At 38.0% G+C, this 18,710-nt stretch overlaps 5 protein-coding genes across 24 annotated transcripts in view; 3 read left to right on the plus strand and 2 right to left on the minus strand.

Annotated features, from left to right (window-relative positions):
- Nucleotides 1-2,257, minus strand: LOC105459859 (TBC1 domain family member 7). Of its 2 annotated transcripts, none has more exons than XM_011706190.1 (5): nucleotides 2,184-2,257; nucleotides 1,208-1,557; nucleotides 715-999; nucleotides 472-601; nucleotides 1-398 (listed from the first exon to the last, which is right to left on the minus strand). In XM_011706190.1, the coding sequence occupies exons 2-5, from the start codon at nucleotides 1,444-1,446 to the stop codon at nucleotides 294-296; spliced, it is 759 nt and encodes a 252-aa protein (XP_011704492.1). In that variant the 5' UTR covers nucleotides 1,447-1,557; nucleotides 2,184-2,257; the 3' UTR covers nucleotides 1-293. The 2 variants fall into 2 exon arrangements, with proteins under 2 accessions (XP_011704492.1, XP_011704491.1); XM_011706189.1 differs by lacking the exon at nucleotides 2,184-2,257 and adding an exon at nucleotides 1,677-1,762.
- Nucleotides 1,541-2,967, plus strand: LOC105459857. Of its 8 annotated transcripts, none has more exons than XM_011706188.1 (2): nucleotides 1,541-1,613; nucleotides 2,530-2,967. In XM_011706188.1, the coding sequence occupies exon 2, from the start codon at nucleotides 2,541-2,543 to the stop codon at nucleotides 2,949-2,951; it is 411 nt and encodes a 136-aa protein (XP_011704490.1). In that variant the 5' UTR covers nucleotides 1,541-1,613; nucleotides 2,530-2,540; the 3' UTR covers nucleotides 2,952-2,967. The 8 variants fall into 8 exon arrangements, with proteins under 8 accessions (XP_011704490.1, XP_011704488.1, XP_011704485.1 ...); XM_011706186.1 differs by lacking the exon at nucleotides 1,541-1,613 and adding an exon at nucleotides 1,676-1,748; XM_011706183.1 differs by lacking the exon at nucleotides 1,541-1,613 and adding an exon at nucleotides 1,806-1,888.
- Nucleotides 2,944-5,868, plus strand: LOC105459856 (methyltransferase-like protein 25). Its single transcript, XM_011706180.1, has 4 exons — nucleotides 2,944-3,537; nucleotides 3,626-3,977; nucleotides 4,257-4,354; nucleotides 4,434-5,868. Exons 1-4 carry the CDS (start codon nucleotides 2,962-2,964, stop codon nucleotides 4,665-4,667), a joined length of 1,260 nt encoding a protein of 419 aa, XP_011704482.1. The 5' UTR covers nucleotides 2,944-2,961; the 3' UTR covers nucleotides 4,668-5,868.
- On the minus strand, nucleotides 5,007-13,316 carry LOC105459854 (hippocampus abundant transcript 1 protein). Of its 4 annotated transcripts, none has more exons than XM_011706177.1 (7): nucleotides 12,928-13,316; nucleotides 8,933-9,334; nucleotides 8,559-8,780; nucleotides 8,177-8,460; nucleotides 7,734-8,040; nucleotides 7,407-7,563; nucleotides 5,007-7,174 (listed from the first exon to the last, which is right to left on the minus strand). In XM_011706177.1, the coding sequence occupies exons 1-7, from the start codon at nucleotides 13,051-13,053 to the stop codon at nucleotides 7,068-7,070; spliced, it is 1,605 nt and encodes a 534-aa protein (XP_011704479.1). In that variant the 5' UTR covers nucleotides 13,054-13,316; the 3' UTR covers nucleotides 5,007-7,067. The 4 variants fall into 4 exon arrangements, with proteins under 4 accessions (XP_011704479.1, XP_011704481.1, XP_011704478.1 ...); XM_011706179.1 differs by lacking the exon at nucleotides 12,928-13,316 and adding an exon at nucleotides 9,536-10,812 and having other exon boundaries at nucleotides 7,428-7,563; XM_011706176.1 differs by lacking the exon at nucleotides 12,928-13,316 and adding an exon at nucleotides 9,536-10,810.
- Nucleotides 11,828-18,710, plus strand: part of LOC105459853 (serine/threonine-protein kinase WNK1) — a 19,747-nt gene continuing 12,864 nt past the window's right edge. For 3 of the 9 annotated variants that reach the window (XM_011706167.1, XM_011706172.1, XM_011706173.1), the window contains exons 1-4: nucleotides 13,902-14,226; nucleotides 15,797-16,334; nucleotides 16,485-16,627; nucleotides 18,309-18,570. In XM_011706167.1, the coding sequence (XP_011704469.1) occupies nucleotides 16,095-16,334; nucleotides 16,485-16,627; nucleotides 18,309-18,570 (645 nt within the window). In that variant the 5' untranslated portion in view covers nucleotides 13,902-14,226; nucleotides 15,797-16,094. Of the gene's footprint in view, nucleotides 12,083-13,901; nucleotides 14,231-14,434; nucleotides 15,196-15,796; nucleotides 16,335-16,484; nucleotides 16,638-18,308; nucleotides 18,571-18,710 lie in introns of those variants that run through there. The other 6 variants (XM_011706174.1, XM_011706171.1, XM_011706169.1 and 3 more) reach the window with 6 other exon arrangements.

Raw genomic sequence — 18,710 nt, forward strand, 5'->3', positions numbered from 1 at the left:
TTTTTTTCAAAACAGTTGTATTTTTTGATGGAATTACAAACGAAATTATCATTATTATAAACAAAATACCTTTTTCATTCGAAACTTAATTTATTATAGATTCAAGCCAACTTCACAGGATGTAATGTCCATATATTAAAGTTATAAGTGATGATAGAAATTAGCTCCCTTTTTGTATGCATTTGAACATGAGAGTTTTTTAAAAAACTAGGGTCAAATTTAATATAAATAGTACCTTCGTCGCACAATACACGTGGAATACAATTTTTATAATATGTGGTTTAAAACACACTTTAACTGTGCTTTGTGAAATACATGTCAACCTGTTGAGTTGTTCCACTTTGTTGCATTGATTCAATTGCTTTATTGACTATCACCTCTGACGTTTCTTCTGTTATCTAGAACAAACATTGTAAAATCTGAAGATATGTCCACTGCATCATAGCATCATATTTTAACTAGTAGTCTTACATTATTAATAGTATCTAATACTTGATCTATATTTTCACATCTCAATAATAATCGCCTCAAAGTGGTTAACGTAACGACGGCAACGAATACTAAAATTCGGTATGCACCAACCGTTATTTTATCCCATATTCTGCAACAAATAAACAAGTATATTTTAATAATCCTGCAAGGATATATTTTTGCCAGTATCCAAGCTGATTAATACAATTACAATTGTATCTTTTATGACATAAGCATACGTACTTAGCAATAGATCCATTGCATATCACGCCAGCGAAACACGAATAAAACCACGAGTTGTATGGAAGATTATGAAGTGCATCGATTTTAACAAGATGCTTGTATAATTCCACGTCCTCCTTTTCCAACAGGGTATACGTACATTCCTGCAATTTTCCCACTTCTTTCTGCAGCTTCTCAACGTGCGCAAAAAGCCCGGACGATATCCAATACATATCCACCAGTTTCTCTTCTTTTAATTCAACATCGAGCACATGCCACATTGTCTCGGCCATTGTGCTCATAGCTCTGGAATAGATAAATTCTGTTGCAGTATAATTTACTTTTGGCCATCGTACAAAATATATGTCTATGAATTTGTAGAGCCGAGGCATCCTTCAATATTTACAGAGAAAAGAAATTGGTCTCATTGAGACAAATTCTGGATTTCAATTAGAAATTACAATAAAAATATTCGATTTAAAAATTTGAAATAATATTAAATAATATAGTAAACCTGTATAATGGTGATTCCAACTGAGCAGCCATATCAACTTTCACTCTTCTTTTGCGTAACAGCCACATTGCTAGGAATATTAGATGCTGCTTTGTACAAATGTCTATGATCTTCGTGACTCTCAGCGCTTCCTTCAAGTCCTGAAATTCTGCCTTACGCTGGGCCATCACGAACTCCTGGCTCTCCGGGTAAACTGGTACAACGTCGAGCAAGACTTTCCATAGGAAGTTTCTATACATAGCAGGTACGGTGAATCTTAAGCAAAACTGCTTTAGCTTCGTCTTGTCGAGCGGACGCTCCTTCAACAGTATCTCCAGAGACTTCTTTTCCTCCACGCTGCGAAAACCAACCTGCCATTTAAAAGCAATGATATTCATAAATTACGCGGCGATCTGACGGGAAACATGTAAGCAGTAAATAATTTTTTGCTACGATTACGAAGGGGACAAGTGGATTTTGGGGTCATAACCTTTTCGTAATACTGCGAACGAAAATTCCGCTCGTCCGTCATCTTTCTAATCTCTCGTCGAGATTGACGCAGGTAGAAGAGAAAATTAAAGTTGAACACAATTAGTTTTATCAGCTGACAAACAATTTTACTGCAACATCTGTATTTATGTCTCTGCGCTTGTCACGTAACGCCGACACAACTGCTGTTGCCGTTTCAAAACGGCGTCATATGTTCGTATAACCTAGTATAACCTCACTCTGCCGCACACATTGCCGCATGCTCGCGTAAGTTTTGATTAGTTTTCGCGAAAAAAAGTTTGAATATTTACGTCATGTTGAGTGCATTTCGAGAGAAGAGATCGAGAAGATTTTGGCGCTTTTTTTTCTTACGACAGCCCATGTATAATAATTACTCGTTGGCATCGCCGACACGCCCGCGTGTCCCTGCATCACAATTACTTAATCTATATACATCTGTAGTTCTATAGACAATAGACAATAGACTCCAATAAGTATCGCAATTTACCTTGCTTTATTACCCTATTTTTGCGCAGCAGCCGAGTAACAAGCTGTTTTTTTCTTCTTACAACAGTTTCGTTTATTGACTCTTTTGTGTTAAGCAATTGGCTGCAAAAAGTAAATAGAGTAAGCAGAGTGGATATTAAATAATTATAAAAATATTTTTCCTGTGTGACGGAATGTAGTGACGCGTATAATCTGTGATTGTACGTGTCATTACATTCCACGCAGGAAAAATACTTTTACAATTATTTAGTATCCACTCTGCTTACTCTATTTACTTTTCACAGCTAATATAGATGTAAATATTGACGTTGCAGTAAACGTGTTTGTCAGCTGATTGTCTTTTTCAGTTAACACAATTATGTCCCAGGACGAGAAGGATCTGGATGTAAATAGAGCCTTTGAGGATTTATTGTTCGCGGAAGAAATCGCAGCAGAAGACGGCTACGAGAAGGGTTATAAGAGCGGCAGGGAAGGGCTGTTAAAGGGATACCACCTCGGTTACCACAGAGCCAGCGTGATCGCCGCGCAATTAGGATATTACAGCGGAGTATTGGAGCACTATTTACAGAGTAATGACGCTAAATGCGAGAAAGCGGTGACCATAGCCAAGAAGCTGCTGACGGATATTCGTAGCACCCTTCCGGACCACCAGGATGACAATCTGGACATTCTGCAAGCTATGGAGGATATCAAGTTCAAATATGCCAAATTCTGTTCGCTAGCGAAAATCAGTCCGCTGTATCCGGAGACAGATAGACTTGAATTTTAAGCGCGCGACGATGGCGGGGTATAATCAGCACTTTGAGAAAGCGTTGGATTTCATCGATGTCTATCGGGAGTTGATAGACTGTCATTTAGTTGACTTTATTACTGAAGGATTATGGGACAAGTGCTTGCCGGAGAAACTTAGATCGGAGCTCGAGAATATTGATACGAGCGACGATATCTGGGCGGAGGACAATACCGATTCAGAATTGAGTAATTTCGTACAGTTAACGAGATCGCTTTCTTTAGAATCATGCCCAGCTGTTGCGCGCGTGGACGATTTGCCAAAGCTGTTACCGCAGTCTTCCAAGGAACGTTTGCTCGAAAACGAACTCGTCTGTCCGAAGTCTGAGCTTATGAATACAAAGAAGTCACACGAAATCGAGGTGCTTGGGAAAGTTATTGCCGAAATAGCACTTTGCACTCGCAGTTTAGTGATAGACGCCGGAGCCGGGAAAGCGTATTTGTCGACATATCTGTCAGAACATTTTAATATCCCTGTATTGGCAATTGATTCGTCACAAGTTTGTCACAAGGGTGCGATAAATCGTCAGGAAAAGATTCAAAAAAGGAAACGATCGCTAACGAAGGTTTATAAAAAAACATGTATTCAATTGTATAATTATTATGATTGTAACGTTATAAAATACTCTCATGTTTTTGTCTTATCTCTTTTAGGTGCGATATATAGTTCAAGAGTTAGACGACACGACCAATTATAACAAAGTGGTGAATACGTGTTATCCCGATTGGAGCGTAAACAGAAATCTCATTTTGACAGGATTGCACACATGCGGAATGCTTGTGCATTCTGCAATCAAAGCCTTCTTACGTGCGACGGACATTAATTTGCTTCTTGTGGTCCCATGCTGTTATCATTTAGCGGATGAAACGTTGAGCGGACGTTGGAATTTCACTAAAAATGCCAGAATGTTGGCTCAACAGTCTATCGAAAGAAGTAGACGTAATAAGAATCTTTCTCCTTCGTTATTTTACAGAGCCGTACTGCAAGTTATCCTACATTCAATGGGTCAGTACAGATGATATAAACATAAATATGTTTAAATATTGATACATTTTCGATCATTGAATGAGATATTATGCCTCAATTTAATAACGCGATGTTACATTTTCAACGTTAACACAAAACTACGTTTTAAGATCGAATATAGTAATCAGCTTTGTATAAGTAAATATATGTATAACGTACAAATGATTAGGCATATATAAGATTCCACTCGATGACCAAAAATTTTAATATTTATTTATTCTCTATCATACATGTCTATTTATTTAATATTGTTAATAGGATATTACAACGCTAAAGTAGGTCGTGGTGGACCGTTGAATAATTTCGCGGATTACGCAAAGTGTGCACTATCCAAAATCGGAGTGGATAAGAAGCAGGTACGTGTTAAATCTGTATTTGACTTATCTCTTCATTTGTTTTGATGTAACGGAAATTTTACAAAATGTACGATTTTAGATACCATCCGCTTACGTGTTGCAACAAATATATCAAGATCACATGCATTTCGAGCCAAAGTTGCGTCTCTTTCAAATGTTGAGAATATATATGAGCTCAGTAGTGGAAGCGGCAATCATGTTGGATAGAGTAATATTTCTACAAAATAATATCCAGTGTTCTGAGGTTGCTGTAATACGCTTGTTTGATCCAACACTGTCTCCCAGATGTTATGGAATAATTGCAACGAAATAAGTACAATAAATATAAATGTAATATTAAAGATGTTAATATTAAAAGATGTTAAAAGACAGAAAAGTCAGATTTGATCTGATTAGTGGAATGCCAATTTATTCATAGAAAGTATTTGTCACTCTAATATAAATATGAATAATTTAAATTTGAAATATTTAAATATTTACATATTGTATATAAAATAATGAAATCTTTAATAAAAGTTTTTTCATTAAATTGTCAAAATATTTAAATTCACATAAATCACATCATATGAAACGCGGGCTTCAACGCAGGTAACACGGCAATTTTAAGATAGGATTTTGTATAAATGTGAGATTTTCAAGTATGATACTTTTATTTATCTTAAAAATAATCACTTTTTATTAATGCATTCATCGTACATTATACATATACAATTACTTAACTCATGATAGAGTTAAGACTTATTTTCTATGTTTTATCCTTAATATTATAATCTTCCTGTTTGCTTTGTATATTTATAATACAGTTGCGTAAATATTTACTTCTTAGTGTACGAGAGCGAGTTCGTAAGTAACTCTAAGGAAATACAAACGGAAACTATAGAACTGCAATTGCACTGTTTACACCTGCTCACAATTTCTACTTCGTCCTGTAATACTTTACTGTAATACAGCTAGATTCTAGAAAACGCACGAATTTTAATACATTCGACAAAGATTATGAGCCATATTGACTGAAATCTTCAATATCTAGTAAATTGTTTTGTTTCGAACAGACGTATATAAAAAATGAGTTAATATTAAATATGTATAAAATACATATTTATTATTTTTATTTATAAAACGATTCAGTGTTAATATCATCCAATAAATATCCATCAAATAATTGATGTAACTTGGAATTTCTTCGGAAGATAATCACAATCGTGTACAAATATCAAAAATTACGAAACAAGAATCAAGAGGTTTGTAATTTGTGATAAGGGTGTATTATTGTTATTATTTTCAATTAATTTGCATATGTCATTAATCATCCTTTGACTTTTATCGAGACAAATCAAATTTAAGAGTTCAATGATTTTAAGATCAATCCATTATAGTAACTAAAAATTACTTGTCGTTTCCTACAAGGTAATTTTAAATGATTCTATTTGTGTGAACATACTATTTTATATAAACATACTAAGAACACGAATCAAAGGTAAATCGCATTACTTAAAGTTTAAACACAATCAAAATTTTATATGTATATAAATCAATGCCACTGTATTAAAACAGATTTTTCCTAAAAGTTTTGATATTTTTGTAAAATAGAAGCAAAATATATACAAGATTCTATTCTATTGTAAAACGTTTCTTTTCGTTTTAACATCAATGTGACTCCGATTATAACACACATAATTTAAGAGAACTATTGATTCTCAATTAATAATTAATATTTCATTTTACTCATAACGTCTACCATTGTCTTTGAATGACAAACTATCACTTTGTATAACTTGTTCCTAGCATTCAGGCCTTTCTCGTTATATTCGTAGTTTCTAAGTATTAAAATAAATAGTTTGTGCAGAAGGAAACAAGTCGCACGATCTATAAATATTTGCTAAATTATATGGTGTATGATATACAAGAATGATAGGTAATTACTATATATCATACCTGTACAAAAAGAAAATACGATTTAAAGAATTTGCATCCTTTTCAATTGTCAATTAATGCTGCTTTTTGTATGCAAAAATTATGCTTACAAGGAATGTGTAAAAGCTAGTTCCTAGTGCTATGAATGTACGGAGATGCAAAAATACATTGCGCAATTTACATTAGCATTTGATGTGAAAAAGTGGTAACATAAATTAGAAACAAAAGAAAAGGATACGACATCAAAGTATTAATCATCAAAGGATTAATATTCAAGGTATATAAATCTAGTAAAATACGGATTTTTTTTTTCAATTTTCACCGATGTATCGTTTTGTGCCGTTGGCGAGCTGCGTAAAAGAGTCAATGATTTTACTTGGCGTAAAATTAATCATCTATCTGATTTGACTTCTGATTTAATAGTCGGCGCTAGAATCTTGAAAAGGAAGATCTAAATCAATGTTACGTTTTTTCCACAACATAACACGCTTGTCGTACGATTAAACTCGACTCTGAGATCAACCCACGGTATTATCGCACAAGCACTGCTTGTGCAAATTTGTCACAACCTAAACATTAAGTTCCATCGATAAGTTCCTAAAATCAAGCTTAGTTACTGCCTTAAACAAATAGTATAATACAATATAGACAACTCTATTACAGTCGCCTGATTGCGAGTCAGGTGTACTTCATAGTAACGACCTCTTCACCTCTCAATTGAGGGTGAAGTTTTTACCGCTTGGCTAAAGTATATTCTCGTCGAGTGTTATATGGCTTGGTTTACATTTTTCAATAGACATTATAGCGCGGCGGAATTACAATTGTCGACTAGTGGTGATAGCGGACCGATCTTTCCTCTTCCACTTCCTACTCGGTCTGCTTCATAATGAACGTCCAAGGACAAACCTAAAAATAACAAGCGCTTTAAGCTTTATATTATGCAATACAATAAATAAAACATTCTTAAAACTTTAGCTATATAATAATGATTTTCATAAGTAAAATTTTTAGCTTATATAAGTTTGATTGTGCTTATTCAACAAAAGTCAATAGAAGTAGCAATTAAAATAATTTTCGATGAATCCCATCACCATAAAGATATTTGGCATTTTAGCATACTTGACAACCTGTAACGTACATTTCTGATATGCGTATTTACCGGAGGGCCTCCGGGAAGTGGATGGATGATGCAACGATCCTGTTGACATCGTATTTGATTCAGGAATAAATGCGGCTACTAGCAGCGCGCAGATCACAAGTAACGCACCAAACACGAACGGCGGCCCCGGTACGAGCTGAAAATTCAATTTAACTTTTTTATTTTTATTTAAATCGACACAACATTTTTCTTATACATTTATATATACGTAAACATATCGATTTTTTTCTTTTTAATAAACAACTTCAATGTCGTATATATAAAACTTAGAAAACAGATAGGCTAACAAAAAGAAACTATGCTTACCTGCAAATATAATGTATGTACCTGAGGCATTATGTCAAGATGTGTACTAGTTCCCGTTCTGTTGTTTTCGTCCACGAACGGTTTCAAGGGGAGATTGGGGGTGTCGTCGTTAAGATCAACGTGAAAAAGATAAAATATGACGCCGAACATAGCAGGTCCGAGTCCGTTGCAGAGACCACGCATCCCAGTTACCATACCTTGTACCAATCCTTGTTTATCAGCGTCTGAATGCATGGACACGAATGCGGAAATTGCGGGATATGTAATGCTTGATACAGAAGCAAGTACTCCAGCAGCCCACATCATCCTTGAAATAGAAGGCTTGACATCAGACTTAACTCTTATTATTTAATTGATTCAATAATTTATTGAAATTTTTTATGTATTATTAATAGGGTGATAATACATCAAATCGCTACAATGCAAATGAAAAAATGGTTTACCATGTTTGCGAGCCGAATCCATACCACATGAGCTGTAACATCTCAAACAACAGACCGAGCATTATGGTATGTTTGCTACCGAGTGTTTTCATCAAGGGTCCTAATACAATCTGCGCTCCCACACTCAGGATGCCCACAACGGCGATAAATATTGCTACCATGAGATTAGAGAAGCCCATAGCATATTTTAAGTAAACAAATATACAACTATACTGTCCCGCTTCAGGAAGGTAACTCAGGAACACGGTAACACACAGCATTAAAATAGTATGATCTTTTCCAACCTGCAAAGTAAATTTACATATTTTTTACAATTTATTAAAAAAATATGTATATATATATATATATAGAGTATGTGTATATATACATATAAATATATTACCTTTCCAAGAGCAGCAAACGGATCAGCTTGCTCCCATGATATAGGTGCTGGTGGACGTGTTTTTTCAGGCAAACTTTCAGGTACAGCCACTAATATGAAAAACACATCTAAGACTGCGATAGCTGTTGCTAATGCTACGGCAAGATTTTCTCCATAAATATCCATGATATAAGCACCTAAAGCTGGGCTTATCACCATACTTGCAGCAAAAGTTGCTGATACCTGAGGAACAAGTGAAATAAAATTTATTTTACAAGTTAGATAACCAAGATTATCATCACAGATTATTTTTATTACTTATAAAAAAAAACATTAAAATGGTCGTTAAAATGCAAATATTGTCATTCTAATCGTAAAAATGATATACCACGTACCAAGCCATATGCCAGTGATCTTTGATTTTCTTCCGTCACGTCCGCGACGTATGCAAACACCACTGAGAATGTGCAAGCAAATACGCCACTGATGGAAATCATGGCAAAGAACCACCACGTATTAATGCTCATTAGGGGAATTGGTGCGCATGTAAAGGCCACTGTGATAAATAAAAAAAATTTTCGACCCCATACGTCGGAGAGAGCACCGATCAGTGGCGCGGAGAGAAAAGACAGGATTCCTTTGATTCCTATTATCAAGCCATTCATCAGGAACGTGTGATCCGGAAAGGTTTCATTCAGTACCCTAATAATAGGCATGGTTAACAGTCCCCATGCAAAAAATTCCAGAAATATGACAACCAATGCGTGATAGACGCTCGCCTCGCCGACACCGGAACTCTGAAAAAAAAAAAAAAGATACAACAGCATATTACAAGATGCTCTTTAACACACGAACAAGCTGTAAATTACAGAAAAATCTTTAACAAGAGTGTAGAAGAGTTTCGCGATATATGAAATACAAGTTTTCGTTTTAAATAGATATACGGTCTTCTGCGTATATCACAAGTAACAGATACTTATGATATTTTAGCAGCTGACCTTGAGGTGTCTGTAGCATTGCTGAACGAATGTAGGGGGAGGCGTGAGTTTGGCTATAGCGTGATCCTGGCTGTTGTGTATCTCAGAACAGGTCGGGCCCAAGCCCTCTGTTCCACTGTTTGCCCCAGGGGGCATGACCCCTAAAAAATATCGCTATGTACGTTTCCTCTCATATTCTCACGTTTTAACCGATACTCTTGTAGTCATCCCGCTCGCGGGTGTGTGATAAAGAGATGGGTAATCTTCTCTTAATGTCATATCAGCGCGCTGTTTCCACAGTTCCGAATTGTATTTTAATTCGTCCTTCGATATTATTCGCAGCTCGTTTATCGCTCGGATCGTCAAGTCCGCATGATTTTTCATAGCTTTTTTAACGGAACGTCCAAAATAGATGAGGTACCGAACCATAATTGCATTGCGTAACTCTGTTATGTTTTATTTTAATTACTTTATGAATAGTCTCTTCAGTCATACTGTCACGACCATTTGATTTACCGGCACACTATATTTGCATCACAAATGAGGTTGTTACAACGAAGCCGTGTATCTCTGCCTTCACTATGTATTCATTTGTCATGTCTATTAGAATCAATCTAATGCTTGTTAATACAAAACTTTGACGATTTATAACGGCTCCGATGAAACCATTGGCTTTTACATCTATTTACTATTTACTTAATTTTTTGAGAATATATTATTTATACGTCTTTTTATGTACACTCCGCTTTAATGAGTTTTAAGTAAGAAATATTATTCAATCGGGAAAATACTGTAAGTCACTCCGCTGTCACTCTTGCGCTTCCTCGTTTAGCAATTACGTTTACGAGAACGTGACATAATCAATCTTCTCTGACAATCGGTTGTCAACGTTTGAACTTTATTTATGGCAGTGCAGGGCTCAAGCTAGCGCGTCCTTGCGTGGCATCCTCTTAAAAATCCATTCGCTCTTACGCACGTTTCGTATCTCTCGATGGAAACTCCGCGATCATCGAGTCACATGACATAATTAGTCCTGTAACGCTGTCGTCACGCGTGCCAAATCAGTGGCGTCATTAGGTTTTCTTGGCAAGTTACGAGACCCGGAGAGTAAAGCAAAGGAGCTCCGAGCGACGAGATAAAGCTTGGGAATACCGAGTGATATCTTTCACGCATTATCTAAACATCGCTCTTCTCTCTCTCTCTCTCTCTTTTTTAAAAATCTTTTCTTGCGACGAAAGCTTTCTCCGACGACAAACGGAGAGCAGCGCGAGGCGTTAAAGAAGGAGCGCGACGTCGTCGGGACGACGCTGGCTTCCCCAAGTCTCTCCGAGCCCGGGGAGTCTCGACTCGCGCGCGCGGCCTTGATCCGATCGCGCGCACGGCCGCGGCGCGCGTGACGTCACAGAGAGATCCGAGGGGACGCGAGGGACTCGTCGGCGATGGGGAAGCTCCACGGCGCCGTCCGCGGCGCGGTCCCCCTGCAGGTCGGCGACGCGCGACTGCACTTGACACGTCCGGGAGTCCTCTGTGTGCGTGACCGCGGAGCGGCTTTGCGCCGCGGACGGAATCTCTCCTTCTCTTCTCTTTCTTTCCGACCGTCACTCTTTCTCTTTCTCTCCTCGTCGCCCCCTCTCCTTGGTCACCCTCCTGTCACGGTATCAAGTATCTCTAATCTTGGACCACGGCCGTTCGTGCGCGGCGGCGGCGGCGGCGGCGACGGCTGCTGCTGCTGCTGCGGCAGGATCTCGAATCGATCACATTATTTCCAGCCGAGACCCTTCGATCCCGCGCCCCGTCAATCCCTCGCGCGGTCCATTCACGTCGCGCGGGAATCAAGCCTCCGCATCGCAACTACTCCAACTGGTCTCCCCCCCCGCACCCCCCTCCCCCACGACGTCCCCGCTTGACGAATCAGCGTATAGTCTCTTCGAGCTAACTCCGGACTCGTCCTAACCTAACGACACGGCCTCAACAGCTGGCGACTCGCTCGTATATTCAGCGCAGGCTCCCTCGCGGCACCTTCGGTTCGGCTTCGGCTGGCAGCATCGCGCAGGGTTACGCTTCCGCGTACGTTGCGTTTTGCGGAGAGAATATCGCTCTGCGTGACACATTACGATTCAATTGTTAGCGTAAGATGGAAAAACGCATTGTCGAATAAATTGATCGATGCGCGCGACACTTGCGACCTGTTTATGCGCTATATATATGTGCGTATGCGTACATATAGGAGAGCGCACACACGCGCTCAAAAAAATTTTATGTGTAGTACGTAACATATACATATGTATAGCGGCTGCCGACAATATAATGATAAAAACAATGGTCGTGCCCGTGGAATAACATTCGCTTTTTAGCTCTCACGATTTTATCGAAATATAAAATAAGCTCGGCAAAAGCAATTCAAAAGTCACAATAGCTGCCAGGAAAAAATCTATTGTTCTCTTCCATCGGACTGAGCAGCAGGGAATTAATTTGACTTGTATTAAATACAAATTTATTGAGTGATCCATTGAACAGTGATTACGGAACGTGGTGTAAAAGCGAGGCTTTTTCTCCCTTTTTATCGAGGTATGTGTACACATCTATAGAAATTCTAAATTAAATCAGCATCTAAATTGGAGCTAACGTATGACAAATTTTTTTCCCTCGTCAATTCGCGATTTTCTCCCTCCGTGCTTCACACATCGGATGCCCTTTGTAAATTCGCAAACAACTGCGTCTGCGAAAATAGTCTAATCAGCTGATAACACGTCACTTAGGTTATGTAGTTATGTTGCAATTATTGATTCTTTCTCTTGTAATTGTATGTTACATTGTAAAGTAAAAAATAATATAACGAACAATGGAAGATGTGCATCTGAATAAGGCAACAATTTTTGATTTGCTACTCAAACGCAGGGAGGAAAATACTCTATATACACATATACATTCGTACATTTGTGTACGTGCATTTGTCATGCTCGTTTAAAAAGTAATTCATACGCGTGCAAATATATATCTGTCGAAGGATTAAGAATCCATGGATATTAACATCACCCGTGTTATTTTCGCAATTTGCAAAAATATTACGGAAATATCAGAGATCGCACGTAACGTGGGCAGAACATGACCGTATGTTCTCGCCCGCAGATGTTTCCCAGGGACAAGGTGCAAATTTCTACTTGAATAGAGCCGCTTTTCCATCGGCATATTCCGATCGTGCAACTCTGCACGAAGATAAAATGGGACTCGAGAGATAAAAGCGGCGTAACGCAAATACACGCAGGTATGCCGCGGGTGTCGGGAGCGCGAGAGGGTGCAACTCTCGGTTGGCACCGCCGGGGAAGGGCGAAGAGCAGAGGGAGGGGGACGCGGCGACCGAGCTGGTGGGTGAGTGTGGTGTCAATGAGAGATTTAACGAAAATCATTGGTACCGTGATGACTCCATCCTTCATAATGGACTTTCGGCTTCGTATGATCATGCCCACGACCTTCTTGGAGACCTTGGCGGGCATATTCACGCACTGCGCGCACAGACTCTTTCGCTTCTTCAATTTCATGAATTCCTAGACTCGCGGCGGCACGGAACAAGTCATTTTCCCGCGAACACACAGCCTTCTCCTCTCGCGCACACAGCCGTTCGTCCCACGGAGACGTGATTACTTTCAGCTAGCGCGAATCGTTCTCATGGTGGCATCTACATAACAGCGGTGCAAACAACGGCGAGAACAAACGAACGTATCCGCGTGTCCGCGCGGACCAACACGAACTATCGTGGTCGGACGACCGCGGCGAACGATCACGAAGTATCTCGAGGCGATCAAAATTGTATCAGCGGCCCCGCGGGGTTAACGCGATTCCCCGTACCGACAGGTGGATTTCCATGCGCGCCGCGAAACGCCATCCGGACTACGCTATTGGTTGTTCTCGTTTTCACGTCCAAAAACAGCTTGATTATAATGTTGAAAGATAAAAGCTTGCCTGTGTGGCTTATCTATGATAGTGCATTTATAAAATCTTAAAGGTCTTCTAGTTAATAAACAATAATGTTTTTTTGCTGAAAAGCGCATCTAAAGTTGACAATGTAAACGTTGCAAACTGCCGACGCTTTTCATATCAATCAGACTCCGATTAATTTATCGTAATTAACATCTCCGTATTACTCTGTAGAATTGTTTATTTTTTTGTTATCTGATACACGTGAAAGAAGAAGATTAGATCAGGGACAGTGAATATAATTTGTTTTGTATTGGATAGATTGGACAAGCGGTTGCGGTTAGCTCCGTTTTTCGAGAAGTCGCTCTTGCGTAGACTCGCTATTCTATGGACGAGATCGGCGCGGCTGCGGGGCAGCAGCGGCACCACCTAGCGTCGCGCGCACGAGACTCGACGACACGTCTCTCTCGCGGAGCGGAGCGCGCTCGTCAGAGTCGTCAGACGCCCGAGCTACGTCGATTAGTGCATACGTACCGCTTTGCGCATAGCACCGTGAGAGTGCGTAGCGTTCAGTGGTGGATAAAAAAAAAAGATGGTAGTTATTTGGGTGTAGTCGGGGCGAATTTTCTGCGCGAGATAAATGTGAGTACCGGCTGGTTAGAGGGATTTAACGTGGTGCCGTTTTTCCGTTGACGCAACCGCGAGGGCTAGTATGACTGGGTCCGTGTCGGAGGTAACGAAAATACGTGAGAGCGGACGGACACTGATTCTCCCCCGCATGAAAGCCCGAGACCGAAGTAGGTACCTATACTGGTTTGGCTCTCGTGCCATCTCTCTCATCTCCGCATGACATGTTACATCGCGGCGCGGACACACACATTGGCGAGATACTCTCTTTATCAGTCACAAAAATAACGGCGCGCCGCATGACGTGCCGCGGGGCGCCGCGGCCTCGGCGCCACCTCGCCCGCCAGGCCGCGACGGGACGTCGTCGCGCTCGCGGTAGTAACGCGCGAAACGTGTCCCCGACGAGCGATATTTTTGGGATAGATGTCACGTTATCTCTTCTCCGTCTCTCCGGGCGCGTGCGGTGGTGTGTGCTTTTAACGCCGCCTTACAACAAACGTATCGTGCGCCTCCTCGCGCTGTTCGCGCTCGCGCGCGCGCGCCCCCCTCCCGCCCCGTGTTGCGTGCGCGTGTATATGTAGTATATGTACGTGCGTGTGCAACGGACGGGTGTGTGCGTCGTTTGATTTGCGAACGCCTCCTCCGCGTGTGTTTGTGCGTATGTACGTGTTGCGTGCGCGCGAGATCCCCCTCGTCGGCCGCACGTCGTGTAAACGCGGCTTCCTTTACCCGTGTCAACGGGTCGCGCGCGCACGACCCGTTCGGCTGTGCCTCTCGGTGTGTGTGTGCGTGCGTGCGTGACACGTTTGTGTGCGCGTGTCGGGACACCCTATATATTGTCGTATTTTTCAAGCGGCGTATCCCCACGGTGTGCGCGCTTGACAACATTCTGCGACTTTAACGGCACAAACGTGTCTCTCGTCCTCGTGTCTCTTTGTTTGTGATATGCTCGCGCGTGGTATGCTCCCGTGATCAAAACACCAAAAAAATTTTCCCTCCGTCTTAACCGTTTCCTTCATTGACGCGTTGATATAGTTTGATAGCAAATTGATTTGCGGTAATACTCCGTTTAGAGGATTCGTACGTCGTGCATTTTATACGCCTGCATCTCCGTCACTCTCGATTTTATTGCTAAACGGGTAATTTTCATAACTAGTTAATAACAGTTGATAACGGATGTATCTTAATGTAAGATGTAGGTAATTAGAGATATTCTCATGTGTAAACCGCAGCACTTGTATCGATTTTTGTTGATTATTTTTTTATGTATTTTTTGTAATTATACATCAAGTATTGTGGTGTTAATTAGTGATGAATCTCAGCAACGGTGTTTGCTGATGTGTCATTAAATATTGCGTTGTATTTACTTGTAGCTGTCTATTAACGAGCTAGTCATATTAAATTTCTTTATTTATTAACTATTAATTTCTGCAATTACAACAGCTTTTTATCAAGTTGTACAACAAATGCATCAACTTTGTCACATTAATATGTTTTATTAATTACCATAGACTACACGGGTGTTTCAAGAATTTTAATTAAAATTAAAATAATATTTATCATGTTGTTTTTAAGCAGTAATAATTTTTTCTTTTTTATTTCTATATTTTTGGTAAGATATCTCTTGTATCAAAAAATTGGTTTTACATTGTCAGAAATTTTATGTTGTCAGGATAAAATAAAAATGTTTATAATGGAATTTTCATTAAATAATTAGATGAAATTATCCTCTGATTTCAGATTCTTTCAGTTCCTCGGGCACTAGAAATTTGCTAGCTAGCTCAGCCGTTTGTATGGTGGGACATGTAGCCTAAGCCCAAAATGTTACAGATACGGATATTTTAAATCTTATAACAAAGACTGCTCGTTAGAAACATATAGTCACGGTTGGGAAAGTTTTAATTTGGTTATCTCGAGGAGGCGATGATAATATGAATCTTATTAATTTTATATCGGAGCAAAGTTGAGTATAGAAACACAAGGGGATAGGGAAAGTAATTTTGTGAAATAGAATCTTAAAGAAAGTTGGTTATGTGCAATGCCGAGATGCTACAATGACAGCAAGACAGTGAGTTCAGTGAACAGCAACTATAAGCACAGTACAGACGATATTATATTAACGCAATCGCATGCTTTCTCTCTCACGATTGGAAGTCAATTGAACGTAGACGAAGATCCACCGGTAGTTGAAAAATCACACAGACGGCTTCGGTGTGACCTCAGTCCTGTCCCACCAAGTACAAACTCCAATTTAAACATAAAGCTTCTTGGATTAAAGGTAAGATTTTAGAATGTATGTATTTTTACACATGTAGAATCCATGTCATTAATTATATTTGAAAGATACAATCTGGTATTTAAAATATTAGAAATTAGAAATGCAGATGTATTTGTAATTAATTTCTTTATATTTGTTGTATTGTTGTAGGGTGATAAAAGTACTCGTCAGGATCATCAGGTGAGCACTGGATCTGGGGGGCACAGAGAAAAAAATAGGGAGACTAAAAAGAGAGCAGCTATAGGCAACACAGTGCGTGGATTTTTCTCATCTGGCCACAGCAGGCAGGACAGGTATAATGATGTCTGTATCAAAAATCATGCTTCTTACATTGTCATTTGTTACATCTTATTAATTTATAAACTATTTCTTTTATTGTAATATATTAATCTTTTTACTAGTTATGATAAATTTTTTTTATTTTTTAAAATATTTTTTAAAATATTTTTTTATAAAATTCTATTATTAATTGCGAATGAATGTAACTTTGACTATAACTGTAGTATTTTCTCGATAATTCACGAAAGAGTGGATATAAATTTTCCTTACATTTATTACGAATGCTGCAATATCTTCAAGTTATTGGCAGAGAAGTCGAGTTACTTCAGAAATAATTTTCAATAAGTATTTAATGCCTATGTATCAGATAATATTCCAAGTAATGCAAAAATTTGAAAAATTTAACTCGTCAATATTTTATCAATGAATGCGACTGAAAATATATTTTGAGAATTTTCTAAAGGATATCAACATATAATCTTAATTTATATTAACATCTTTCAATATATTTCATGGATTATATCATTTTCACATTATAAGATTTTCTATTGCTATTAAATTTTTACTAAATATTTTTCGATTTTTGCTATATTACTAATAAACAATTATGAATTATAATGAACATAAATATCTAAATTTGTGTTTGGGTTTTTCTTTATTTAAGCTATCAATATTATAATAAAATGTATGCCTGAGTTATTTGCTTTAAGTTGTCAGTGTTATTAGAAAATTTATATCTGAGTTATTTGTTTAAACTAGAAATGTAATAAAAGCTTAGTTTAAATTTTTAAAATTTTTGATACGATATATATATTTAATGGCTTAATGTAATATATTACAATAACGAAATTTGCTTAATGTTTTTTTTTTATATATAATGGAGTAGAATAAATTGACAACCCAAAATTATTAATAATGAAATTTTTAAAAATGCAAATTAAAAAATAATTTAGTTTTTATTTATTTAGTTTGCATTTAAACTAATATATATATATATATATATATATATTTAATGCTATTATTCTTTAATTAATCCCTTCTTTCTCAATAATCGAGAATATACTTAAGTTGATTACACAGTAAGCTTGTTATGCACCAATATGAAAAAATGCTTTGAATTAATAGTTAATATTAATATATTACTAACTATACAATATAAAAATATACATTATACACATGTATACATATATGATATAGATTTTGAAATAACAAATGATTCCTCTGCATTCTATAGCTTTACTCTTCAAAATTTTCCTGTATTTTTAAAAACAAAAAAAAGTAGTACACAGATTATTAGGTGCCTCATCTATATTATCTCTTGACAAATTTTGTGCGTGTATACGTGTGTGTATATTCAAACAACAAATAAGATATCGGACAAATCACCCAAAATTCTGATAGGAAAGACTTAACATTCCTTATAGATGAGTCATTTAATGTCTGTCGCTAGCCTATTTCTTTACATATACATATATACGTACGCACGCATATGAAAACGAGCTTTTCAATAATTTAAATATTTATGTGAGTGATGTTAGCTATTAACATAATGTTTTAAATTTTAATATTAAATTTACATTTTTTCCTAAGATCAAAATAAAATGAATAAAAAAAAAGTTAAAAGTTACTACTTTTGTCTTATATGAAGTAAAACTTGTTTATCCTTAATATAAAATAATCTGTGTGGAATTTCAGGTATGAGACAAACAGGCAACGTTCTTCAGGTGGAACTGGCGGTGGCTTGTCTAGTTTATGTCCTAAGCTGGTGGCCAGTGGAGGCACTGGCAGCCAAAGTGGCATCAGTTTGGCAGTGGGCCACTTAGCCTCTCAGGAAAGCGGAGGCCCTTGCCCAGTTGTAACAACCCAAAGGATCCACGCACACAATCATAGACGCCAAAGAAAGCTATCTATTGTCGCGCAGGCAGGTCCTAGTGCCAACACTACTGGTGATAAGAAGGTTAGTTAAATTTTGCATTGGCTAAATTAACACGGAAACCGTCCAGACATTCATTGTATAACACGATTAAGAAATACTGTCACTGGAATATTTCAAATTGTCATGTATTATCACCAATTTAATGTTATTTTGTGTATTTT

Source organism: Wasmannia auropunctata, unplaced genomic scaffold (assembly GCF_000956235.1).
Source record: "Wasmannia auropunctata unplaced genomic scaffold, wasmannia.A_1.0 LD333505.1, whole genome shotgun sequence".
Classification (NCBI taxonomy): domain Eukaryota; kingdom Metazoa; phylum Arthropoda; class Insecta; order Hymenoptera; family Formicidae; genus Wasmannia; species Wasmannia auropunctata.

What these genes read in the sequence shown, in the direction of transcription:
- LOC105459857 (XM_011706188.1), top strand. Translation starts at nt 2,541, where the DNA reads ATGTCCCAGGACGAGAAGGATCTGGATGTAAATAGAGCCTTTGAGGAT.
- LOC105459854 (XM_011706176.1), bottom strand. Translation starts at nt 9,670, where the DNA reads ATGCCCCCTGGGGCAAACAGTGGAACAGAGGGCTTGGGCCCGACCTGT. An exon ending in CGTTTGCTGCTCTTGGAAAG is followed by an intron (nt 8,461 to 8,558) that starts GTAATATATTTA and finishes TTTACTTTGCAG; the next exon opens with GTTGGAAAAGATCATACTAT. An exon ending in TAAATACGCATATCAGAAAT is followed by an intron (nt 7,175 to 7,406) that starts GTACGTTACAGG and finishes TGTTATTTTTAG; the next exon opens with GTTTGTCCTTGGACGTTCAT.
- LOC105459856 (XM_011706180.1), top strand. Translation starts at nt 2,962, where the DNA reads ATGGCGGGGTATAATCAGCACTTTGAGAAAGCGTTGGATTTCATCGAT. An exon ending in GGAAACGATCGCTAACGAAG is followed by an intron (nt 3,538 to 3,625) that starts GTTTATAAAAAA and finishes TATCTCTTTTAG; the next exon opens with GTGCGATATATAGTTCAAGA. An exon ending in TCGGAGTGGATAAGAAGCAG is followed by an intron (nt 4,355 to 4,433) that starts GTACGTGTTAAA and finishes GTACGATTTTAG; the next exon opens with ATACCATCCGCTTACGTGTT.
- LOC105459859 (XM_011706189.1), bottom strand. Translation starts at nt 1,718, where the DNA reads ATGACGGACGAGCGGAATTTTCGTTCGCAGTATTACGAAAAG. An exon ending in GTTCGCAGTATTACGAAAAG is followed by an intron (nt 1,558 to 1,676) that starts GTTATGACCCCA and finishes TTTAAATGGCAG; the next exon opens with GTTGGTTTTCGCAGCGTGGA. An exon ending in TATTAGATACTATTAATAAT is followed by an intron (nt 399 to 471) that starts GTAAGACTACTA and finishes TGTTTGTTCTAG; the next exon opens with ATAACAGAAGAAACGTCAGA.